The following is a 19779-nucleotide window of genomic DNA, read 5'->3' as shown; positions in this document are numbered from 1 at the left end:
TATCCGATGCTGAATGTAGTGATTGGCTTTTTCTTGATTCTACATTTATATTCCTATTATAAAATTGTTTTGGTAATAGGAACAAACATGGATGATAAATGGACAGCTTCTCTCTACCGGTACAGTTTTCAACCTATGGGTTCTCTTTACACAGAGAGTGAAATATACTCCTTATTTAATACTGAAACAATAGGGGGCAATTTCAACGCCCAAAAACAGGTGGGTTTGGGTCAGACGGGAAGTAGAAATGTAAAAAAAGCTCAAATCCAAACCCAATCCGCCTTGAACCTGACCACCTCCGGTTTTAACGGAGACGGGACTGGGGGGGAGCAACCAAGCATTTCCCAGGTGGTGGATCGTCCATTTAAATATTTTAATGAGGCTGCTGCTTCAGAATTTTTCTCTGTTCCAGTTTTAACGCTGGCCAACCGGGTTTCCTGGGGCTCAGAGGACTGCTCGGAGGCAAGGACTGCTGCAACCAAGACATGTGCTTTTCCAGCATTGTCTGTGGGCCAGGAGGATCAGTAATGCTTCCCTAGCCTACCAAGCAAACCTGTCAACCTCCACAGCAATCAGTTGTCCTCCATGGCCCACAGCCTCAAGCCTGGCACTGCCCCCATCGCCCCCCCCCATGTCCCTGATGGGCCACCCATGATCATCTCCCCTCCTCCTCGATCTCTCCGGACCCCAAAGATCTTCTCCTATACTCTTCTGATATCTCCCACCCCTTTCACAATCTTCTCCCCTCCTCCCCTGATCTCTCTGGACCCCCACATTGATGTCCCAGCTGACTCCCGATCTGTCCAGCACCATTAATGTCCGCCCCGACCCCTGACCTCTCCGGGGTCAATATCGATACCCACCTTGATCCCCAATCTCGCCGGGCCCCCACATCGATGTCCCACCTGATTCCCGATCTGTCTGGCACCATTAATGTCCGCGGTGACCTTTGATCTCTCCAGGCTCAATATCGATAACCCCCTTGACCCCTGATTTCTACGGGCCCCCACATTGATGTCCCACCTGACTCCCAATCTGTCCAGCACCATTGATGACCCCCCCGACCCTCGATCGCTCCGGGCCCCCCCATCGATGTTCCTCTTGACTTCCGATCTCTCCGGGCCCCCCATCGATGTTCCTCATGACCGCTGATCTCTCTGGGCCCCCCATCGATGGCCCCGCCTGACCGCTCTCTCCTGCCCCCGCACCATTGTTGCTCCCCCTCCTCCCATTTTCTTTGCCCCACCCCTCCCCCCATCGATGTCGCATGACACCCAATCTCTCCCACCTTCCTCTCCGCTCCCCAATCTGGCTGGCTGCAGCCTGGAAATGCAGTCCAAAAATGGTAATCGGTTCCTTCCGAGAAGTTCTGCAGGACCTGAGGGAAACTCATTCTTCTGGGTTTCCTAACCACAAAATCCCTCCATGCCCCCTCCCCCTCTCCCCGTTAATATCGGGGTCAATGATTCCAAGACTAAAGGATGTGATAAAAATTGCATTTACACCCTTTGGCTGAAAACCATACTAGTCATGTGGTAAAGGGTCAGTTTGTATACTATATCTGTCTCTCCATCCCTCTGAATCTGCCCATGTTAGTGGACTGGAAAGCCTGAATAATCTTTCTCAATTCATACTTTCTTACATTGTTCATGGTTCAAAAGCTTAATGCTGGCTCAAATCAAATAACCACATATACAATGGATTTCACTTGTACTGATCTAAGGAGTGAAATTTCATCTGGTAATAATTTTAATGAAAAAGTTGACATGTGTACAACATTTCTCATTTCCCATTTAGTACTCACCAACATTTTTGGTAAAATTATTGGCCCAGAAATTCCGGCCTCCCTGGGTCCGTACGGTGTGTATATGGACCCGGGAAGGCATCACAAAAGCCGTTTTCAGCACACAATGCGCATGCGCTGAAAACTGGGTTTTCCAATCTGGCAAGCTCCAGCTTGACAGATCCTCCGCATCTCGGGAGCGAGGACATTTGCAAGGGCAAGATTGCGGTATTTCGCCATATCTTGCCCAGCAAATGTCCTCAAAACTCTTGCGCCTGATAAAACTCTTACAGGTGTAAGAGTTTTAAAACATACAAAAACATAATAAAATAAAATTTAAAAAACATATTTTATTGTTAAAAACCCTGCCCACTACGGTAAGTTTATTTTAAACCAAAATTTTAAAAACTTTTAAAAAACTTGGAATTTATTTTTTCTAAGACATTTATTAACTTTCATTTCAATTAATTTTAATTAGGTGAGGGGTGTTTTTTTCCTCATTAATAGCAATGAGAACTGGTAGATACGGAGTTCTCATTGCTATTAATGAGAATGCTGTGGAATACTGTACCTGATTGGTTGAGCTGTCACACGTGACTGCACCTTCTGCGTCTGAACCTCAAGGACGGAAGCGCGCTTCACAGCGTGGGAAGAGAAGGGCTCCCTACCGGAATCACAGCCTCCTCCGGGACCAACAGGTAAATTCGTAAAAATTCTCCGGTCAGAGGCATTCATTCGAAAGAAGCCTCCAACCGGAATTTCAGGGCCAATAACAGGAAGAATCTCCGCACTCCTCGCCTGCTTGATTTGGAATCTCATGAAAAGAACAGCCTTGATATTGATTAGCTAATACATACTTCGCATACTGTGGCCAATTTAGCCTTAGATTATATTATTTATTATAGAAAATTAACCTGACAAGGAGAAAAAAAACATTACTGATGTAATTTCTAGGGGGTGTGGTGGCAATAATTCAGTAAAGAAAATGCAAATGTCTGGACAGGCAGTTGAATGGTCAACATAATGAGAAGCACTTACAAGTTCATTTCTTTCTTCAGACAGCAGAGCATTCCGGTCTTCTAGTTTCCTGATGATGGCACTTAATTCAGCTATTTTAAGTTGGAATCGTCGAGTATCCTTTTCATCCAACTGCTGTTCCTGAAACATAGATCAACTGCAAATAACTGGACATTGACATAACGATGCGTCTCTGATAGACCACAACCAAAGAGACTGAAGAATTTTTCACAACTATTCGATTTGAGGCAGGATTTGTTTTTGCCTATACATTAAAATGTAAACTATGCCCTCATGTGATAGGGTGAACATTCAAGCAAATCGGCTTAGACTATATGAAGGAAATAAAAATGAGATACAGAAAAACAATGCAGAAAGTACAGTAAAAAAAACTCGCGATGTTGGCACACCATGTTTTGAGTGATTTCCAAAGGCATAACCCTACCTCAAGACACTATCGTTAATTTAAGTGAAATGCAAAACATGATGTTTTACGTGTGGTATTATGATGGTTGAAAAAACTAAATTGTGCTATTACAAGAACAATGTGGTTGGTAGTAGCTGCAGCCAATAACAGGAGGACTGAGAAAATGTTATAATTGAGAATGCAAAATAGTATTTTAATACATCATGTATGGGGGCATTTAAGAAAATGTTGGAATAAATTATTTATGTTGGAAGCCCCAATTAGTGCTTTTTCTGCTTGTTTAGCAGAATTCAAATTCACAGTGTAATGGGTGGCAGTTTGGATAGGTGCATAGGTGCATCTTTTGCCAATTATTTCCCATGTCATTATTGGTTATACACTGCAGCACACTAAAAATGAAAAAGGCACTGAGAGGATGCTGATGGATTACTTTCCGAACTAGTGATTCCCGAACCCTATTTAACTGGTGCAGTGATTCCTCATTCAACAGGTGCAGGAGAGCCTTTGCATCATATAACTATAAACTGCTTAGAAATATTTCCATTCCATGTGCTAAGAAAATCAAGAACCAGTGAAAAAAGAATCTTGATGAGAGTCAACAATGGGAAAAAAGTTAAAATAAGTTTATAGGCATGAGTGTTTATCTTAAAATTAAATAGCTGTTTGTATCATTAGCAAATTAAGGCGGAAGCGTAAGAGTGGCATAGTTACATAGGATGGTAATTGAAAGCAGTGCCTTGAATTTATCATTACAATGTTTCTAACTACTGAACCCTGGCAGGCCTATGTAGGATTAGATTCTCTTGATCATTATAAGATATTAGAGTGAAAAATACATTCAACCAAGACCAGGCCTGGAAGATGTTGGACTAGTGTTAAATGCCATGCTCTACACTCAATGCATGCCTTCTGAAAATGTCTAAACGCAAATTAAACCCATGAAATAATTGCTGGTCTTATTTTGATTTTTTTTAAATTGCTTATGAGGTAACATTTCAAAACACTGCTATTATTAGATGATCAGAAGAACAAGCAAGCTGCTACACAATGAAATCCCAGTACCCTCTAAAAGAAGAAAAAATGAAAAGTATTAGAGAAAACTTAAATCTATCATTAATTCTATTTCAACAGTAACAAATATTTGGCTACAAGATTTTATAAGGTATTAGAAGAATGATGTAATGTGATAGTATTGCATAAGAATTAATAATTAAGCATAAGGTATTAATATGCCCCTCATCAAGATTTTGATACAGAATTTGTTGAATAGGGCATTTATAGACCATGTATGTGAAAGTGCTTACAGGGCTTCCTGAATGGTCTGAGGCGTCTCCTGCACCACTTGCGCAAGGAAGTTCCCTTTTCGGGCTACTCAGATGTCGTTTTTCCCATGCTTCAGCCTCTTTGACCTGGGTAAGTTGTTCATCTAAAGCCTCTTTTTGGAGCTGGAGTCTCTGAGCATGCCCAGTCTGAGCCCCCAGCTCTTTTTCCAGCACGTAGACTGCTCTGTCTTTTAATTTTATCTCATCCATCTACAATGAGAACAAAACACAATCACACATGCATGCATTTTATGTCATCTGTTGCCACGAGACAATTCTTCTGTCACGCTAAAACTCAAGGGAGAGGAGCAGTATTTAGTGGGTAGTGAATCCCAATAATGTTATTTTTATATTCAAAACTTTTGCATGTACTATTCATTCATTATTTGTATGCCACTTTTGCCATCCCCAGTTGTTTTGGGGGGAAATTTCACTTGGTAAGCTCATAGACACAAGATAGATTTGGATGAAAAGAGCCCTTTAGCCCAACTGATCTCATCCTTCCAGAACAATGACCCCACAAGCTAACAAAACAGATTTTTAAAATTGGTTTCTTTCACCATACCAAATATTTCATATATTCATAGCTATCATTCATAAATCACAGCTGCATTACATTTTTTGCATGAAATTACAGCTGTGATTGTTACCATTAACCCTCGGCAAACTTGATCTCTCCCAGAGAACTTTATTAAACTTTTGCAAAGACAATCAAATCTGACTAGACCCTTTACTTTTTGGAGAGTAGGAAACAAGATATATTTTCAATCTGCAAAGGAAAAAGGCAATGTATATGAAATCCATTCATATTTTACGAAACCTTTTTGTTCTAATAGTTCTAAGCAACTGAAGGGTTTAGATATATGGCATTATTTTGAAAATGAAATAATTACACTTGATTTCTTTTTTCCAAAACCAATAATTGTTTTGGTCAGTCATGGTATGCTTGAAACCCTGGATATATGAGTGGTTGGTCCTTTACCTATCACAGATTAAACCTTCTAGCAGCTGTTGTTCTAAGTTTCTTCAGTGAATATCTCCTTTTAGCTCAGTGGAAGGACCTGTGTACAACAGTTTGAGATGTGCTAGTCATTTCCATGTTTAAGTCCAGTGCTGTGAATCAGAGTTAATCACCAATGGCTTAATCCAAGTCCTCATGTGAGGGGCTTTCGCAAAGTGTTGTGCTTATCAATGAAGCTGAAAATCCAGATCATATTTGCCTACAGGACAACAGTCACTCCACTTTAGATGTCAGATTCATGTGGAAACCCATCATTGTGATTAAGGATCTTCAAACCAAGCAACTGAGATACCTACATAGGTTGAACTCCTGTTTGCCTGATATAGAATGCACATTCTCTACCATTGCCTCACCTCACTTAATCTAAGTCCAGATAGCTTGGGCAAAGTTGGCAAGAGCCAAGTGTGCACAAGGATATGTCCCAAGTGTGCACAAGGATATGTCCCAAGTGTGCGCAAGGATTTTTATGGAGTTTAGCCAATTAATACAATACAGCTCCCCACTCCTTGCCTAGTACAACCCTACCCATTATTGTTCAATGAGCACCATCCTACCATTAAGACATTTCAGGTTATCAATAGCTAACTGGGAAGAATCTCAAGCCTCATTGATGGGTCTACCACTCCAGATCCCATTAACAATGCAAGTTGGTTGATCAATCATCAACAATGCGCTAGAAGTACTCTAAACCAAATTGGCTCAGGTATCAGATTGGCAAATCTGCCATGAAGGATTCATTTGCTTCCAGTTTTCCATTGAAGATACTCACTCATTGTTCATTACACAGCTGATGAGGGCTGGTTAGAGCCCTTGCTAGGCAGATTGTAGATACGAGGAACTCCTCACAGGTGACATGGTAATCAGCCAACATAAATATGAGTGTATTGCCAAGATCATCCTGATTACAGTATGGACACACATCATTCCCTTTTGAACTGTGGTTCCACCAATTGCAAGTGCAGAGTTTCTGAACAGCTGCTTGCCTTGTGGTAAGTGTAAAACCCTGAACAATTGAGTCGTTGAGTCTTTAGTTGCTTACACATTCTCCAGCTAATTACTTCCAGAAGCTGTCACACTAACTCTTTTGAGTTTCTCATCAGCTGTACAGTGGATATCTGCTCTCAGTATGGTGGAAGGTCCTACACCAATCAGCCGCTATGATTGCTACGTCCTGTGCTGCATATCAGGGTTACTAATTAATTTGTTAATCCACATCCTCATGACGAGCATTAGGTATGAGATGAGCAAAAATGTGAACCTGAATATTTAGCCCCAATTTGTCTACATAACAATCACTCCAATTCAAAGTAATGATAAGGCCCTGTATACATGCACGTCGTTCTTTTTTTATCCTGTAAGATATGGTGGCTGGCAACTCAATAACTTTACTAGCTCTTTGCTGAGCTGCATTTAACATGATGTGCAAGGTTAAATGTCAATGTAATAAGCGCTAATCTACAAAGTGACAACACAGCATATTGCTGCTTGTGAGATACTGAAACAAATCAAAATCGAACAACCATGACCATTCTTCAGCAATGACACAGGAAGTTGTTCCCATGGGATCACTTACCAGTTAAATCCTGTTTGTTTACCAATTACCTCTTTGTTTTTCATCATTAAGCATAAGTATAGTCTTGTGATTTTTTTTGACATTTAACGTAAAAATTATCAGTGTAGGATTGAGCAATAATTATTTTTTGTACAACACCTAGGAAAATTATTTAACGAGCTCCTGCACTCCTCGTGGAGCAGTTCAGCTTCCTACAGTTGATTTTAGGAGAAGGCATCTTTATCAGCCAAAATTGTTACACCCAAATGAATTTACAACAACCATGCTTTACATAAGAATATAAGAATTAGGAGCAGGAGTAGGCCATATGGCCCCTCAAGTCTGCCCCGCCATTCAATAAGATCATGGCTGATCTTTGACCTCAACTCTATTTTCCTGCCCAATCCCCATATCCCAAAAAATCTATCTCAACCTTGAATATACTCAATGATTCAACATCCACAGTCCTTTGGGGTAGTGAATTTTTCTTTATCTCAATCTTAAATGGCCAATCCCTTATCCTAAGACTGTGCCCCCTAGCTCTAGACTCTCCAGCCAGGGGAAACAACATCTCAGTATCTACCCTGTCAATCCCCCTCAGAATTTTATGTTTCAATAAGATCATCTCTCATTCTTCTAACCTCCAGGGAATATAGGCCCAATCTACTCAATCTATCCTCACATCCCTTGCAATAAAGGCCAACATGCCATTATTCTTCGTAATTGATTGCTGTATCTGTGTTTCCTGTATGAGAACACCTAAATCTCTCTGAACACCAACATTTAATCATTTCTCACCATTTAAAAAAACATTCAGTTTTACTATTCTTCCTACCAAAGTGAATAACCTCATATTTTCCAACGTTATACTCTATCTGCCACCGTATTGCCTACTCACTTAACCTGTCTATATCCCTTTGCAGGCTGTTTGTGTCCTTTCCCACCTAGCTTTGTATTGTCAGCAAACTTGGATACTTTACACTTGGTTCCTTCATCTAAGTCATCACTAAAGATTGCAAATATTGAGGCCCAAGCACTGATCCTTGCAGAACCCCACTAGTTACAGCCTGCCAACCTGAAAAATACCCCTTTATCTCTACTCTCTGCTTTCTGTCCGTTAGCCAATCCTCTATTCAAGCTAATATATTACTCCCAATCCCATGAGCCTTTATCTTGCATAGCAACCTTTTATGTGGCACCTTAGCAAATGCCTTTTGGAAATCCAAATATACTACATCCACTGATTCCCCTTTATCTACCCTGCTAGTTGCATCTTCAAAAACTCTAATAAATTTGTCAAACACGATTTCCCTTTCAGAAAACCATGCTGACTCTGACTAATTATATTATGATTTTCTAAGTGCCCTCTTAACACTTCCTTCATAATGAATTCCAGCATTTTCTTGATGACTGATATCAGGCTAACTGGCCTGTAGTTCCCTGTTTTCTCTCTCCCTCCTTTCTTGAATAGCAGGGCTAAATTTGCTACCTTCCAATCTGCTGGGTCCTTTCTAGAATCTAGGGATTTTTGGAAGATCACAACCAATGCATCCACTATCTCTGCAACCACTTTTTTATAACCTTAGGAACTAGGGCATCTGGTCCAAGGGATTTGTTGGCTTTTAGTCCCATAATTTTCTCAAGTACTTTTTCTCGACTGATATTCATTACTTTAAGTTCCTCACTCTCATTAGTCCCTTGCTCCCCACTATTTATGATATGTTTTTTGTGTCTTCTACTGTGAAGACAGATACAAAAATGTGTTTAAAGTCTCTGCCATTTCCTTATTCCCCATTATTCCTTTGATTATTTGTCAGTACTTATAACTAAAACAGAGGTTGCTCCATTTGTCAAAAATATGAAGCTACACCGAATGAATGACCTGGAACTGGGGTATATTCCACCAGTATGATATACATTGGCTCAGTTCAGAGTAGTGTTTCAGTTCCATTATTCTCAGATTATCCTGTTTATCACATAGTAATGACAATTTATGGTAAAGGCATATCATATTCACATGTAATGGAAGTCTGAGGGAATGTTATTTGCTTAGTGCTTCTTACTCACCCTTCATGTAATTACTTCCAGCAGCTGTCATGCTTACCTGTGGAGTTTCCTCAGCAGCGATAGAGTAGACATGTGTCTTTAGAAATACAGATTACAACAAAGAAACTGGCTGTTCGGGCCAACCAGTCCATGAATACTTTGCAGCTGTCTTCACAAAAGAGGGGGATGATGCCGACATTGAAGTTCAGAAGGAAGATAGTGAAATATTGGATGGGATAAACATAGTAAGAGAGGAAGTTTTAAGGGGCTTAGCATCCTTGAAAGTAGATAAATCACCAGGACCAGCTGAAATATATCTGAAGCTACTAAAAGAAGCCAGGGAGGAAATTGTGGAGGCTCTGACCATCATTTTTCAATCCTCCCTAGCTACAGGTGTTGTGCCAGAGGATTGGAGAACTGCTAAAGTTGTACCATTGTTTAAAAAGGGAGAAAGGGATAAACCGAGCAATTACAGGCCAGTTAGTTTAACCTTGGAGATGGGCAAGTTATTGGAATCAATTCTGAGGGACAATATAAACCTTTATTTAGAAAGACACAGATTAATCAAGATCAGTCAGCATGGATTTGTTAAGGGAAGATCATGTCTGACGAACTTGATTGAGTTCTTTGAGGAGGTAACAAGGAGGGTCAATGAGGGCAGTGCATTTGATGTAGTTTACATGGATTTTAGCAAGGCTTTTGATAAGGTCCCACATGGTAGGTTGATCAAAAAAGTAAAAGCCCAAGGGAAAGTGGCAAATTGGATCCAAAATTGGTTCAGTGCAGGAAACAAAGGGTAATGGTTGAGGGGAGCTTTTGTGACTGGCAAGCTGTTTCCAGTGGGGTCCCACAGAGCTCGGTCCCTTACTGTTGTAGTATATAGACTTAAATGTACGGGGCATGATTAAGAAATTTGCAGAAGATAAAAAAATTGGCTGTGTGGTTGACATTGAGGAAGAAAGCTCCAGACTGCAGGAAGATATTAATGAACTAGTCAGTTGGGCAGAAAAGTGGCAAATGGAATTCAATCCAGAAAAGTGTGAGGTAATGCATTTGGGGAGATGCAACAAGGCAAGGGAATACACAATAAATGGAGGACACTGAGAGGTGTGGAGGAACAGGGAGACCTTGGAGTATATGTCCACAGATCCTTAAAGGTAACAGGATAGGTCAATAAGGTAGTTAAAAAGGCATATGGAATGCTTTGCTTTATTAGCCGAGGCATAGAATAGATGAGCAAGGAAGCTATGCTAGAACTGTATACAACATTAGTTAAGACCACAGCTTGAATACTGCATGCAGTTCTGGTCACCACATTACAGGAAGGATGTGATTGCACTAGAAAGGGTGCAGAGGAGATTAACGAGGCTGTTGCCAGGACTTTAGCTATGAGGAAAGATTGGATAGGCTGGGGATGTTCTCCTTGGAATAGAGGAGGCTGAGGGGAGATATAATTGAGGTATAACATTATGAGGGGCCTAGATAGAGTGGATAGGAAGGACCTATTTCCCTTAGCAGAGGGGTCAATAACCAGGGCAAATAGATTTAAAGTAGTTGGTAGAAGCATTAGGGGGGAGATGAAGAAAAATGTCTTCACCTAGAGGGTGGTGGGTGTCTGGAACTCACTGCCTGAAGTGTGTAAGATGCAGCAACCCTCATCACATTTAAAAGGTACTCGGATGTGTACTTAAAGAGCTGTAACCTACAGGACTACGGACCTAGTGCTGGAAGGTGGGATTAGGCTAGTGTAATTCTTTTTCGACTGGCACAGACACGATGGGCTAAATGGCCTCCTTCTGTGTTGTAATTTTCTGTGATTCTATGTTGGTATTTATCCTCCAAACACCTCTTCTGCTCAACATCATCCTTTCCCCAAATTCAGATGGAGTGCAAGATAGAGTTATGAGAATCAAATAATTTAGCTAATACAATTATGCCTCACTTTTTAAGCATGTTGCAACAATTGGAGGTACATATTCTGGAGAGAGGTCTGGCCTTGGGTTTAAACTGGTCTTCTTCCCATCCTATAAATATTCCTCAGCATCTCAAGAAAAATAGAGGAATATTCATACTTTCCTGTTAAACACTGAGTAAATGGGATAGATTTTCTCTGTGGCTCATTTTCAGATGGGTGATGGGCAGGGCAATTGAGCCCACCCAATGTGATCAGCAGGACGTTTGAACTATTTTGATAAATCAGGCTTCATTTACATTTCTCGCCGCCGTGCTCCACCACACAATCAACAAGCTCCCCGCTGGAGTGGAACTAAAGTACAGAACCAGTGGGAACCTGTTCAACCTGCGCCGTCTCCAGGCTAGGTCCAAGACCACCTCAACCTCTGTCGTCAACTTGTGGAATTCTCTACCACAGAAAGTTGTTGAGTCCAATTCATTAGATATATTCAAAAGGGAGTTAGATGTGGCCCTTACGGCTAAAGGTATCAAGGGGTATGGAGAGAAAGCAGGAATGGGGTACTGAAGTTGCATGATCAGCCATGATCATATTGAATGGTGGTGCAGGCTCGAAGGGCCGAATGGCCTACTCCTGCACCTATTTTCTATGTTTCTATGTCAAGCTACAGTATGCGGACAACGTCTGCGTCTGCGCTTTTACATAGGCTTAACTCCAGGACATATTCAACGTATTTACTGAGTCTTACTAAATCATGATCCTTACGCTAAACATCCTTAATACAAAGGTCCCTCCACCATCCTGTCCTCACCGCACAGTACTCCCCCCCCTAGTCATCAAGATCCACAGCGCGTCCATGGACACCGTGGACCTCTGCTCATTTCTCGGGAGCCTCCTATCAACAAGAGCAGGCATCGACGACGAGATCTAACATCCAGTGCAGCCTGCAGCCGCCTGAGGAAAAGAGTGTTTGAAGACCAGGCCCTTAAAACTGTCACCAAGCTCATGGTCTACAGGGTTGTAGTAATAACTGCCCTCCCTTAAGACTCAGAGACATGGACCATGTACAACAGACACCTCACATTGCTGGAGAAATATCACCAACGATGTCTTCTCAAAATCCTACAAATCCCCTGTATCAGCGTCCTCGTCCTGCATTGAAGCACTGACCACACTCGATCAGCTCCACTGGGCAGGCCACATAGTTCGCATGCCAGACACGAGACGCCCAAAGCAAGTGCTCTACTCGGAGCTCCTTCAAGGCAAACAAGCCAAAGGTAGGCAGCGAAAACGCTGCAAGGACACCCTCAAAGCCTCCCTGATAAGGTGCGACATCCCCACTGACACCTGGAAGTCCCTGGCCCAAGACCGCCCTAAGTGGAGGAAGTGCATCCGAGAGGGCGCTGAGCACCTTGAGTCTCAACGCTGAGAGCATGCAGAAATCAAGCGCAGGCAGCGAAAGAGCGCGCGGCAAACCAGTCTCACCTACCCCTTCCCTCAACGACTATCTGTCCCACCTGTGACAGAGTCTGTGGCTCTCGTATTGGACTGTTCAGCCCCTATTCAAGAAAGGAGGCAGACAAAAAGCAGGAAATTATAGACCAGTTAGCCTAACATCTGTGGTTGGGAAAATGTTGGGGTCCATTATTAAAGAAGCAGTAACAGGACATTTGGAAAAGCAAAATTTGGTCAGGCAAAGTCAGCATGGATTTACGAAGAGGAAGTCATGTTTGACAGATTTGCTGGAATTCTTTGAGGATATAACGAACAGGGTGGATAAAGGGGAACCATTGGATGTGGTGTATTTGGACTTCCAGAAGGCATTTGACAAGGTGCCACACAAAAGGTTGCTGTACAAGATTAAAGTTCACGGGGTTGGGGGTAATATATTAGCATGGATAGAAGATTGGCTGACAAACAGAAAACAGTGAGGATAAATGGTTCATTCTCTGATTGGCAATCAGTAATGAGTGAGGTGACGCAGGGATCAGTGCTGGGACCCCAACTATTTACAATCTATATAAGTGACTGGGAAGAGGGGACTGAGTGTAACGTAGCCAAGTTTGCTGACGATACAAAGATAGGAGGATGGGAGGAAGTGCAATGTGTGAGGAGGACATAAAGAGGCTGCAGGAGGACATAGGCAGGCTAAGTGAGTGGGCAATAATTTGGCAGATGGAATATAATGTTAGAAAGTGTGAGCACTTTGGAGCAAAAATTAAAGAACAAGTTATTATTTAAATAGGGAAAGATTGCAAAGTGCTGCAGTACAGCGGGACCTGGAGGTAATTGTGCATGAAACACAAAAGGATAGTATGCAGGTACAGCAAGTGATCAGGAAGACCAATGGAATCTTGGCCTTTATTGCAAAGGGGATGGAGTATAAAAGCAGGGAATTCTTGTTACAGCTGTACAGGGTATTGGTGAGGCCACACCTGGAATACTGCATGCAGTTTTGATTTCCATATTTACAAAAGGATATACTTGCTGTGGAGGCAGTTCAGAGAAGGTTCACTCGGTTGATCCCCGGAATGAGTGGGTTGACTTAGGAGGAAAGGTTGAGTAGATTGGGCCTCTACTCATTGGAATTCAGAAGAATGAGAGGTGATCTTATCGAAATGTATAAGATTATGAGGGGGCTTGACAAAGTGGATGCAGAGTGGATGTTTCCACTGGGGGGGAGACTAGAACTAGAGGGCATGATCCTAGAATAAGGGGCCACCCACTTAGAACTGAGATGAGGAGAAATTTCTTCTCTCAGAGGGTTGTGAATCTATGGAATTTGCTGCCTCAGAGAGCTGTGAAAGCTGGGACATTGAATAAATTTAAGACAGAAATAGACAGTTTCTTAAACGATAAGGGGATAAGGGTTTATGAGGAGTGGGCAGGGAAGTGGAGCTGAGTCCATGATCAGATCAGCCATGATCTTATTGAATGGCGGAACAGGCTTGAGGGGCCTTATGGCCTACTCCTGCTCCAATTTCTTATGTTCTTATGTTCAAAGAACTCACTTCAGGAGTGGAAGCAAGTCTTGCTCAATTCCGAGGGATTGCTTATGATGACATTTTATTGATAAGCTACCCATGAGTTTCCAGCAGTAATGGGCAGCCTGCCTAATTGGAGAGCAGGATTTCTGGCAGGTCTGGTACCCATTGAAAGAATGAAGGCAACTCTTAAAACAAAGTGTCATTCTGCTCTGTGTAACTCTGTGTTGCGACTAGGAGGTTTTTGGAGAGCAACATGTCAGAGGCCAGAACACAGTGCCAGGAAGCCATCTGGGCCTGGTTGCCCTGGCAGCAGCAAAGATGCTGTAGTCTGCAGCCTGGCCTTCTCAGGCCTTAGCTCATAGAGGTTGGCGACTGTGAACATCTCAAGGGACCTCATCTCTGCATTAGCAGCTTTCCACCACCCATGTTGAAGCTAGCAGGGAGCTCCTCGTTGGAGCACCAGAATAGGCAAGAAAGCACCGAAGAACAGCACTAAGGGTTAACACATGGGTGAAAATATTATTTAATTGTGCTTCAGTAACCATTAAAAAATTACAGCTTTGGAATTTGTGACTTTGTTTGCAGTGTGGTTCCATAGTAGCTACTGACTCTGCAATTTCAGGTGTCATGTGTATCAATATTGGTCCGAGGTATGAAGTTCTTTATTGCAGGATGGAAGGACTGGCAGAAATAGTATTGAGGATAGTTAATGCAGGATTGAGGTGAGGGGAGGATGGAGTAGATCAGCTGAAGCACTGATTATTCTTCTGTTCCTGAAGAGCTCTAGCTGCAAGCTGCTGTCAAATTCCCGTTTCTGCTCCATCTTTGCTATCATCAAGATCTTCCTCATCAGATGGAGAAATGTCCTCTTGCTGTGCAGCCTCCAGCTGTTGTTCCCGTTGCACAGCAAAGTTGTGCAGAAGGCAGCACATGAGCACAATGCAAGACACTTCCAATGGCTGTGCTGCAGAATGCCCGCAGTCCTGTCTCGGGAGCGAAAGCACCGTTTGAGCAATCCAATGGTCTGATCACTGATGGCTGTAGTGGTTCCATGGCTCAGGTTGTATCTCAGTTCTGCCAGTGAGCATCATCAGCCAGTTTCATCGGGGTGCAAAGAGGAAATTAGGTGTAAAGAGGAAAGCTCTTGTCTCCAGCCTCTGATTTGCTGAGCTGGGTCAAAGAGTGGGGCATGGTGGACTGGCACAGCGTGTAGACATCATGACAGCTGAAAGGAGAGTGGGCACAAATCTGCTTGATACACTTGTGGTGCCACACTCAACAGCTGAACATGAAGGGAGTGGAAATCATTTTTTGTTTATAAAGGCTTCTGGCTCATTGAGAGGCCCCTTAATGTTTTACATGGGTGCAGTCAATCACAGCCTGAAGTTGTGGGAAGCAGCATAAAGAGGTTTAGGCTAGTACTTTACATAAAGTAATGTCATTTTCAGGCAGGAATGCATATGGCAGAACATACACGCCAGCAGCTGCACGACCTCAGATGACCCAGAGTGCGCCATCAATCGTTAATGCGAGGCAGTTAACACCTTGTTGGCGCTGCGGAGGTGATCATCGAGCCCATCAATGCCGTTTCAAACACTGTGTGCAAAGGCTGTGGAACAATGGGACACCTCCAGCGAATGTGCAGACAAGCTGCAAACCCTGCAAACCACCACGTTGCAGAGGAAGATCAATCCACGGTGGATCAGGCTGAACTAGAGAAGAACCGAGGAGGCAGAAGTTTACGGGGTACACACCTTCACCACAGAATGTCCACCGATCATGTTAAAAGTTGAACTGAATGGAATTCCAGGTTCCATGGAACTGGACACAGGTGAGAATCAGTTTATCATGAGCAAAAAGGCCTTCGACAGGCTGTGGTGCAACAAGGCACATAGGCCCAAGCTTAGCCCCATTCATACCAAGCTAAGAACTTACACCAAACAGCTGATTCCTTTTATTGGCGGCGCAGAAGTAAAAGTCTCCTATGATGGAGCAGTGCACGAATTCCCACTATGGATTGTACCAGGAGATGGCTCCGCACTGTTCGCAGAAGCTGGCTGGGAAAAATCCGCTGGAACTGGGACGACATCCGAGCGCTCTCGTCCGTTGACGACGCCTCATGTGCCCAGGTTCTGATCAAGTGGAAATTGAGCTGAACAGGCAGCAGCGAGAAGGCATAATCGCGCCGGTGGAGTTCAACGAGTGGGCCAGTCCGATTGTTCCGGTTCTCAAAGGTGACGGCACGGTCAGAATTGTGGGAACTATATAAAGTAACGATTAACTGTTTTTCGCTACAGAACCAGTACCCGCTACCCAAGGCAGACGACCTATTTGCAACTCTGGCTGGAGGAAAGACGTGCACCAAGTTGGACCTGACCTCGGCCTACATGATGCAGGAGCTGGCGGAATCTCCGAAAGGCCTCACCTGCATCAACACACACAAAGGTCTGTTCATCTACAATAGATGCCCTTTTGGGATTCGATCGGTCACGGCAATTTTCCAAAGGAACATGGAGAGCCTGCTAAAGTCGGTTCCGCGCACCGTGGTTTTCCAGGACGACATACTGGTCACGGGTCGGGACACCATCGAACACTTGCAGAACCTGGAAGATGTTCTAAGTTGGCTCAGGTTGAAACGTTCGAAGTGTGTTTTCCTGGTGCCAGAGGTCGAGTTCTTAGGGAGAAGAATTGCGGCAGACGGCATCAGACCAATCGACACCAAGACGGAGGCCATCAAGAACGCGCCGAGACCACAGAACAGGACGGAGCTGCGGTCATTCCTGGGATTCCTCAACTATTTTGGTCATTTCCTACCCGGGTTAATCACCTTGCTAGAACCTCTACTTGTGCTACTATGCAAGGGAGACGACTGGGTATGGGGGAAATCACAAGAGGCTGCTTTTGAGAAAGCCAGAAATCTGTCATGTTCCAACAAACTGCTTGCTCTGTATAACCCATGTAAACGATTAGTGCTAGCTTGCGATGCGTCTTCATATGGGGTCGGGTGTGTGTTACAACAAGCTAACGAATCGGGAACATTGCAACCGGTCGCCTATGCGTCCAGGAGTTTGTCTAAGACCAAAAGGGCTTACAGCATGATTGAAAAAGAAATTCTGGAATATGTTAACGGGGTGAAACAAATGCACCAGTATCTGTTTGGTCTCAAGTTTGAGCTAGAAACTGACCATAAACCGCTCATATCGCTATTCTCAGAGAGCAGAGGGATTAACACCAATGCCTCTGCCCACATCCAAAGATGGGTGCTCACGCTATGTAATCTATGTAATCCGCCAAAGACCAGGTACAGAGAACTGCGCTGGTGCTCTCACTCGGCTACCATTGCCCACCACCAGGGTGGAAATGGCACAGCCTGCAGACTTGATCTTGGTGATGGATGCATTCGAAAACGAAAAGTCACCCGTTATGGCCCACCAGATCAGGACCTAGACCAGCCAGGATTCTTTACTGTCCCTGTTAAAAAAACTGTGTCCTCCATGGGAGCTGGTCCAGCGTCCCAGCGGAGATGCATGAAGAGATCAAGCAGTTCCAGCGGCGCAAAGACGAAATGTCCATACAGGCGGACTGTCTTTTGTGGGATAATCGCGTGGTTTGCCTAAGAAAGGCAGGGAAACGTTCATACACGACCTACACAGTACCCACCCAGGCATAGTAATAATGAAAGCTATAGCCAGATCCCATGTTTGGTGGCCCGGCATCACCTCAGACTTAGAGTCATGCGTGCACCAATATAACACTTGCACTCAACTGAGCAATGAACCCAGAGAGGCATTGCTAAGTTTGTGGTCATGGCCCTCCAAATTGTGGTCTAAGATCCATGTTGACTTTGCGGGCCCATTTTTAGGCAAAATGTTTTTGGTTGTTGTGGATGCGTATTCAAAATAGATTGAGTGTGAAATAATGTCTGTAAGCAAGTCCACTGCCACCATCGAAAGCCTATGAGCCATGTTTGCCACGTACGGCCTGCCTGATGTCCTTGTCAGTGACAATGGGCCGTGTTTCAACAGTGCTGAATTCAAGGAATTCATGACCCGCAATGGGATCAAGCATGTCACATCTGCCCCATTCAAGCCCACATCCAATGGCCAGGCAGAACGGGCAGTCCAAACCATCAATCAAAGCTTGAAACGCGTGTCGGAAGGCTCCCTTCAGACCCGCCTGTCCCGAGTCCTGCTCAGCTACCGCACCAGACCCCACTCGCTCACTGGGGTTCCCCCAGCCGAGCTGCTCATGAAAAGGCCGTTCAAAACAAGGCTCTCTCTTGCCCACCCTGATCATCATGATCACATCGAGGGCAGGCAGCATCATCAAGGCATGTACCATGATCACACAAAATTGTCACACGATATTGAAGTCAATGACCCTGTGCGCAGATGCAGGCATAATCCTCGTACTGTAGCTTGACGACAGAGGTTGGGGTGGTCTTGGACCTGGCCTGGAGATGGCAAAGATTGAACAAGCTCCCACTGGTTCTGTAGTTTAATTCCACTGTGAGGTGGAGCATGGCAGCGAGGAAGATTGAGAAGAGGGTTGGGGCGATGTCCCTGGTCTGGACGTGGATTGGGTCTGTAATGGATCCGTTGGTAAGGATCATGTCTGCATGTCATCGTGGAGCAGGCAGAGGATGGTGACGAACTTTCAGGGGGCATCCGAAACGGAGGAGGATGCTCCATAGACCCTAGCGGAAGACAATGTCAAAGGCCTTTGTAAGTTCAAAGAACGCTATGTATAACGGCTGGTGCTGTTTCCTGCATTTTTCCTGCAGCTATCGCGCTGCAAAAATCATGTCCGTTTTGCCCTGTTGGGGACGGAATCCGCACTGTGACTCCGGGAGGAGCTCCTCAGTCACAGGGAGAAGATGGTTGAGGATGACTCTAGTGACAACTTTCCCAGTGGCAGGGAGATTCCTCTGTAGTTGCTGCAGTCGGACTTGTCCCTTTTTTTAAAGATGGTCACGATCACTGCATCTGTGAGATCTCCCGGCATGCTCTCTTCCCTCCAGATGAGAGAGATGAGGAGAACCAGGGCCCGAGAAAAAGCGCCAGATACGAGACCTCTGGACCTCGATTTAGAGAATGGAAAACTAGTGGCGATACGGGATTAAAGAAAGTGTAGATATCATGACTCTCCTTTTAGATGTTGAATCTTTACAGTTTTTTCTTTAAGTTTAAATAATGATGAGTGCCACAGAGGCATTGGTGTACTTTGGATCTGATGCAAGATGGCCGCTGGGGTGGCCGAGGTGAATTACATATGGATGGGCAGTTGTTTTTCACAATGGCCCACTTAATAACAACATCTGGTCATTCTGGAGACATCTAGCACTTCGATGTTGACAAATTACCTTCGACCTCTTTGAATAGAAGTTTCTTAAGAGTTAACACAGGCACCACAGATCCATCAGGCAGCAGTGGGCTGCACAAGGAAAACCTGTGCCTTGGCTAAGGAGAGTTCATTTTTATGATAATGGCCCACTCAGGCTGTTTTATTTTTATAACAGTTGCTGAATGGAAGGAGAACTGACTTTAATCCTACTTAGTGTTCTGTATGTTTGACTTACAATGGAACAAAGCAGTTTACAAACTGAACCATTTGCTATTGCTGGTGCAAAACCAGCATTTAAATATCATTGTGATTCATTGGACATAATCTTTTCGACATGACAGCCATTTTAGATACTGCTTAAGGGGAATT

At 43.8% G+C, this 19779-nt stretch overlaps 1 protein-coding gene across 11 annotated transcripts in view; it reads right to left on the bottom strand.

Moving 5' to 3' along the window:
* Positions 1-19779, bottom strand: part of jakmip3 (Janus kinase and microtubule interacting protein 3) — a 599024-nt gene that overhangs the window by 306152 nt on the left and 273093 nt on the right. For 5 of the 11 annotated variants that reach the window (XM_070876792.1, XM_070876782.1, XM_070876783.1 and 2 more), the window contains exons 4-5: positions 4532-4759; positions 2822-2941 (exon numbers count right to left, since the gene is read on the bottom strand). In XM_070876792.1, coding sequence (XP_070732893.1) covers positions 2822-2941; positions 4532-4759 — 348 coding nt within the window. The remainder of the gene's footprint in view (positions 1-2821; positions 2942-4531; positions 4760-19779) is intronic. The other 6 variants (XM_070876784.1, XM_070876785.1, XM_070876788.1 and 3 more) reach the window with 3 other exon arrangements.

Source organism: Pristiophorus japonicus, chromosome 3 (genome assembly GCF_044704955.1).
Source record: "Pristiophorus japonicus isolate sPriJap1 chromosome 3, sPriJap1.hap1, whole genome shotgun sequence".
Classification (NCBI taxonomy): Eukaryota; Metazoa; Chordata; class Chondrichthyes; family Pristiophoridae; genus Pristiophorus; species Pristiophorus japonicus.
The sequence above is the reverse complement of the archived record's forward strand: the minus strand, read 5'-3'. Positions and strand labels throughout refer to the sequence as shown.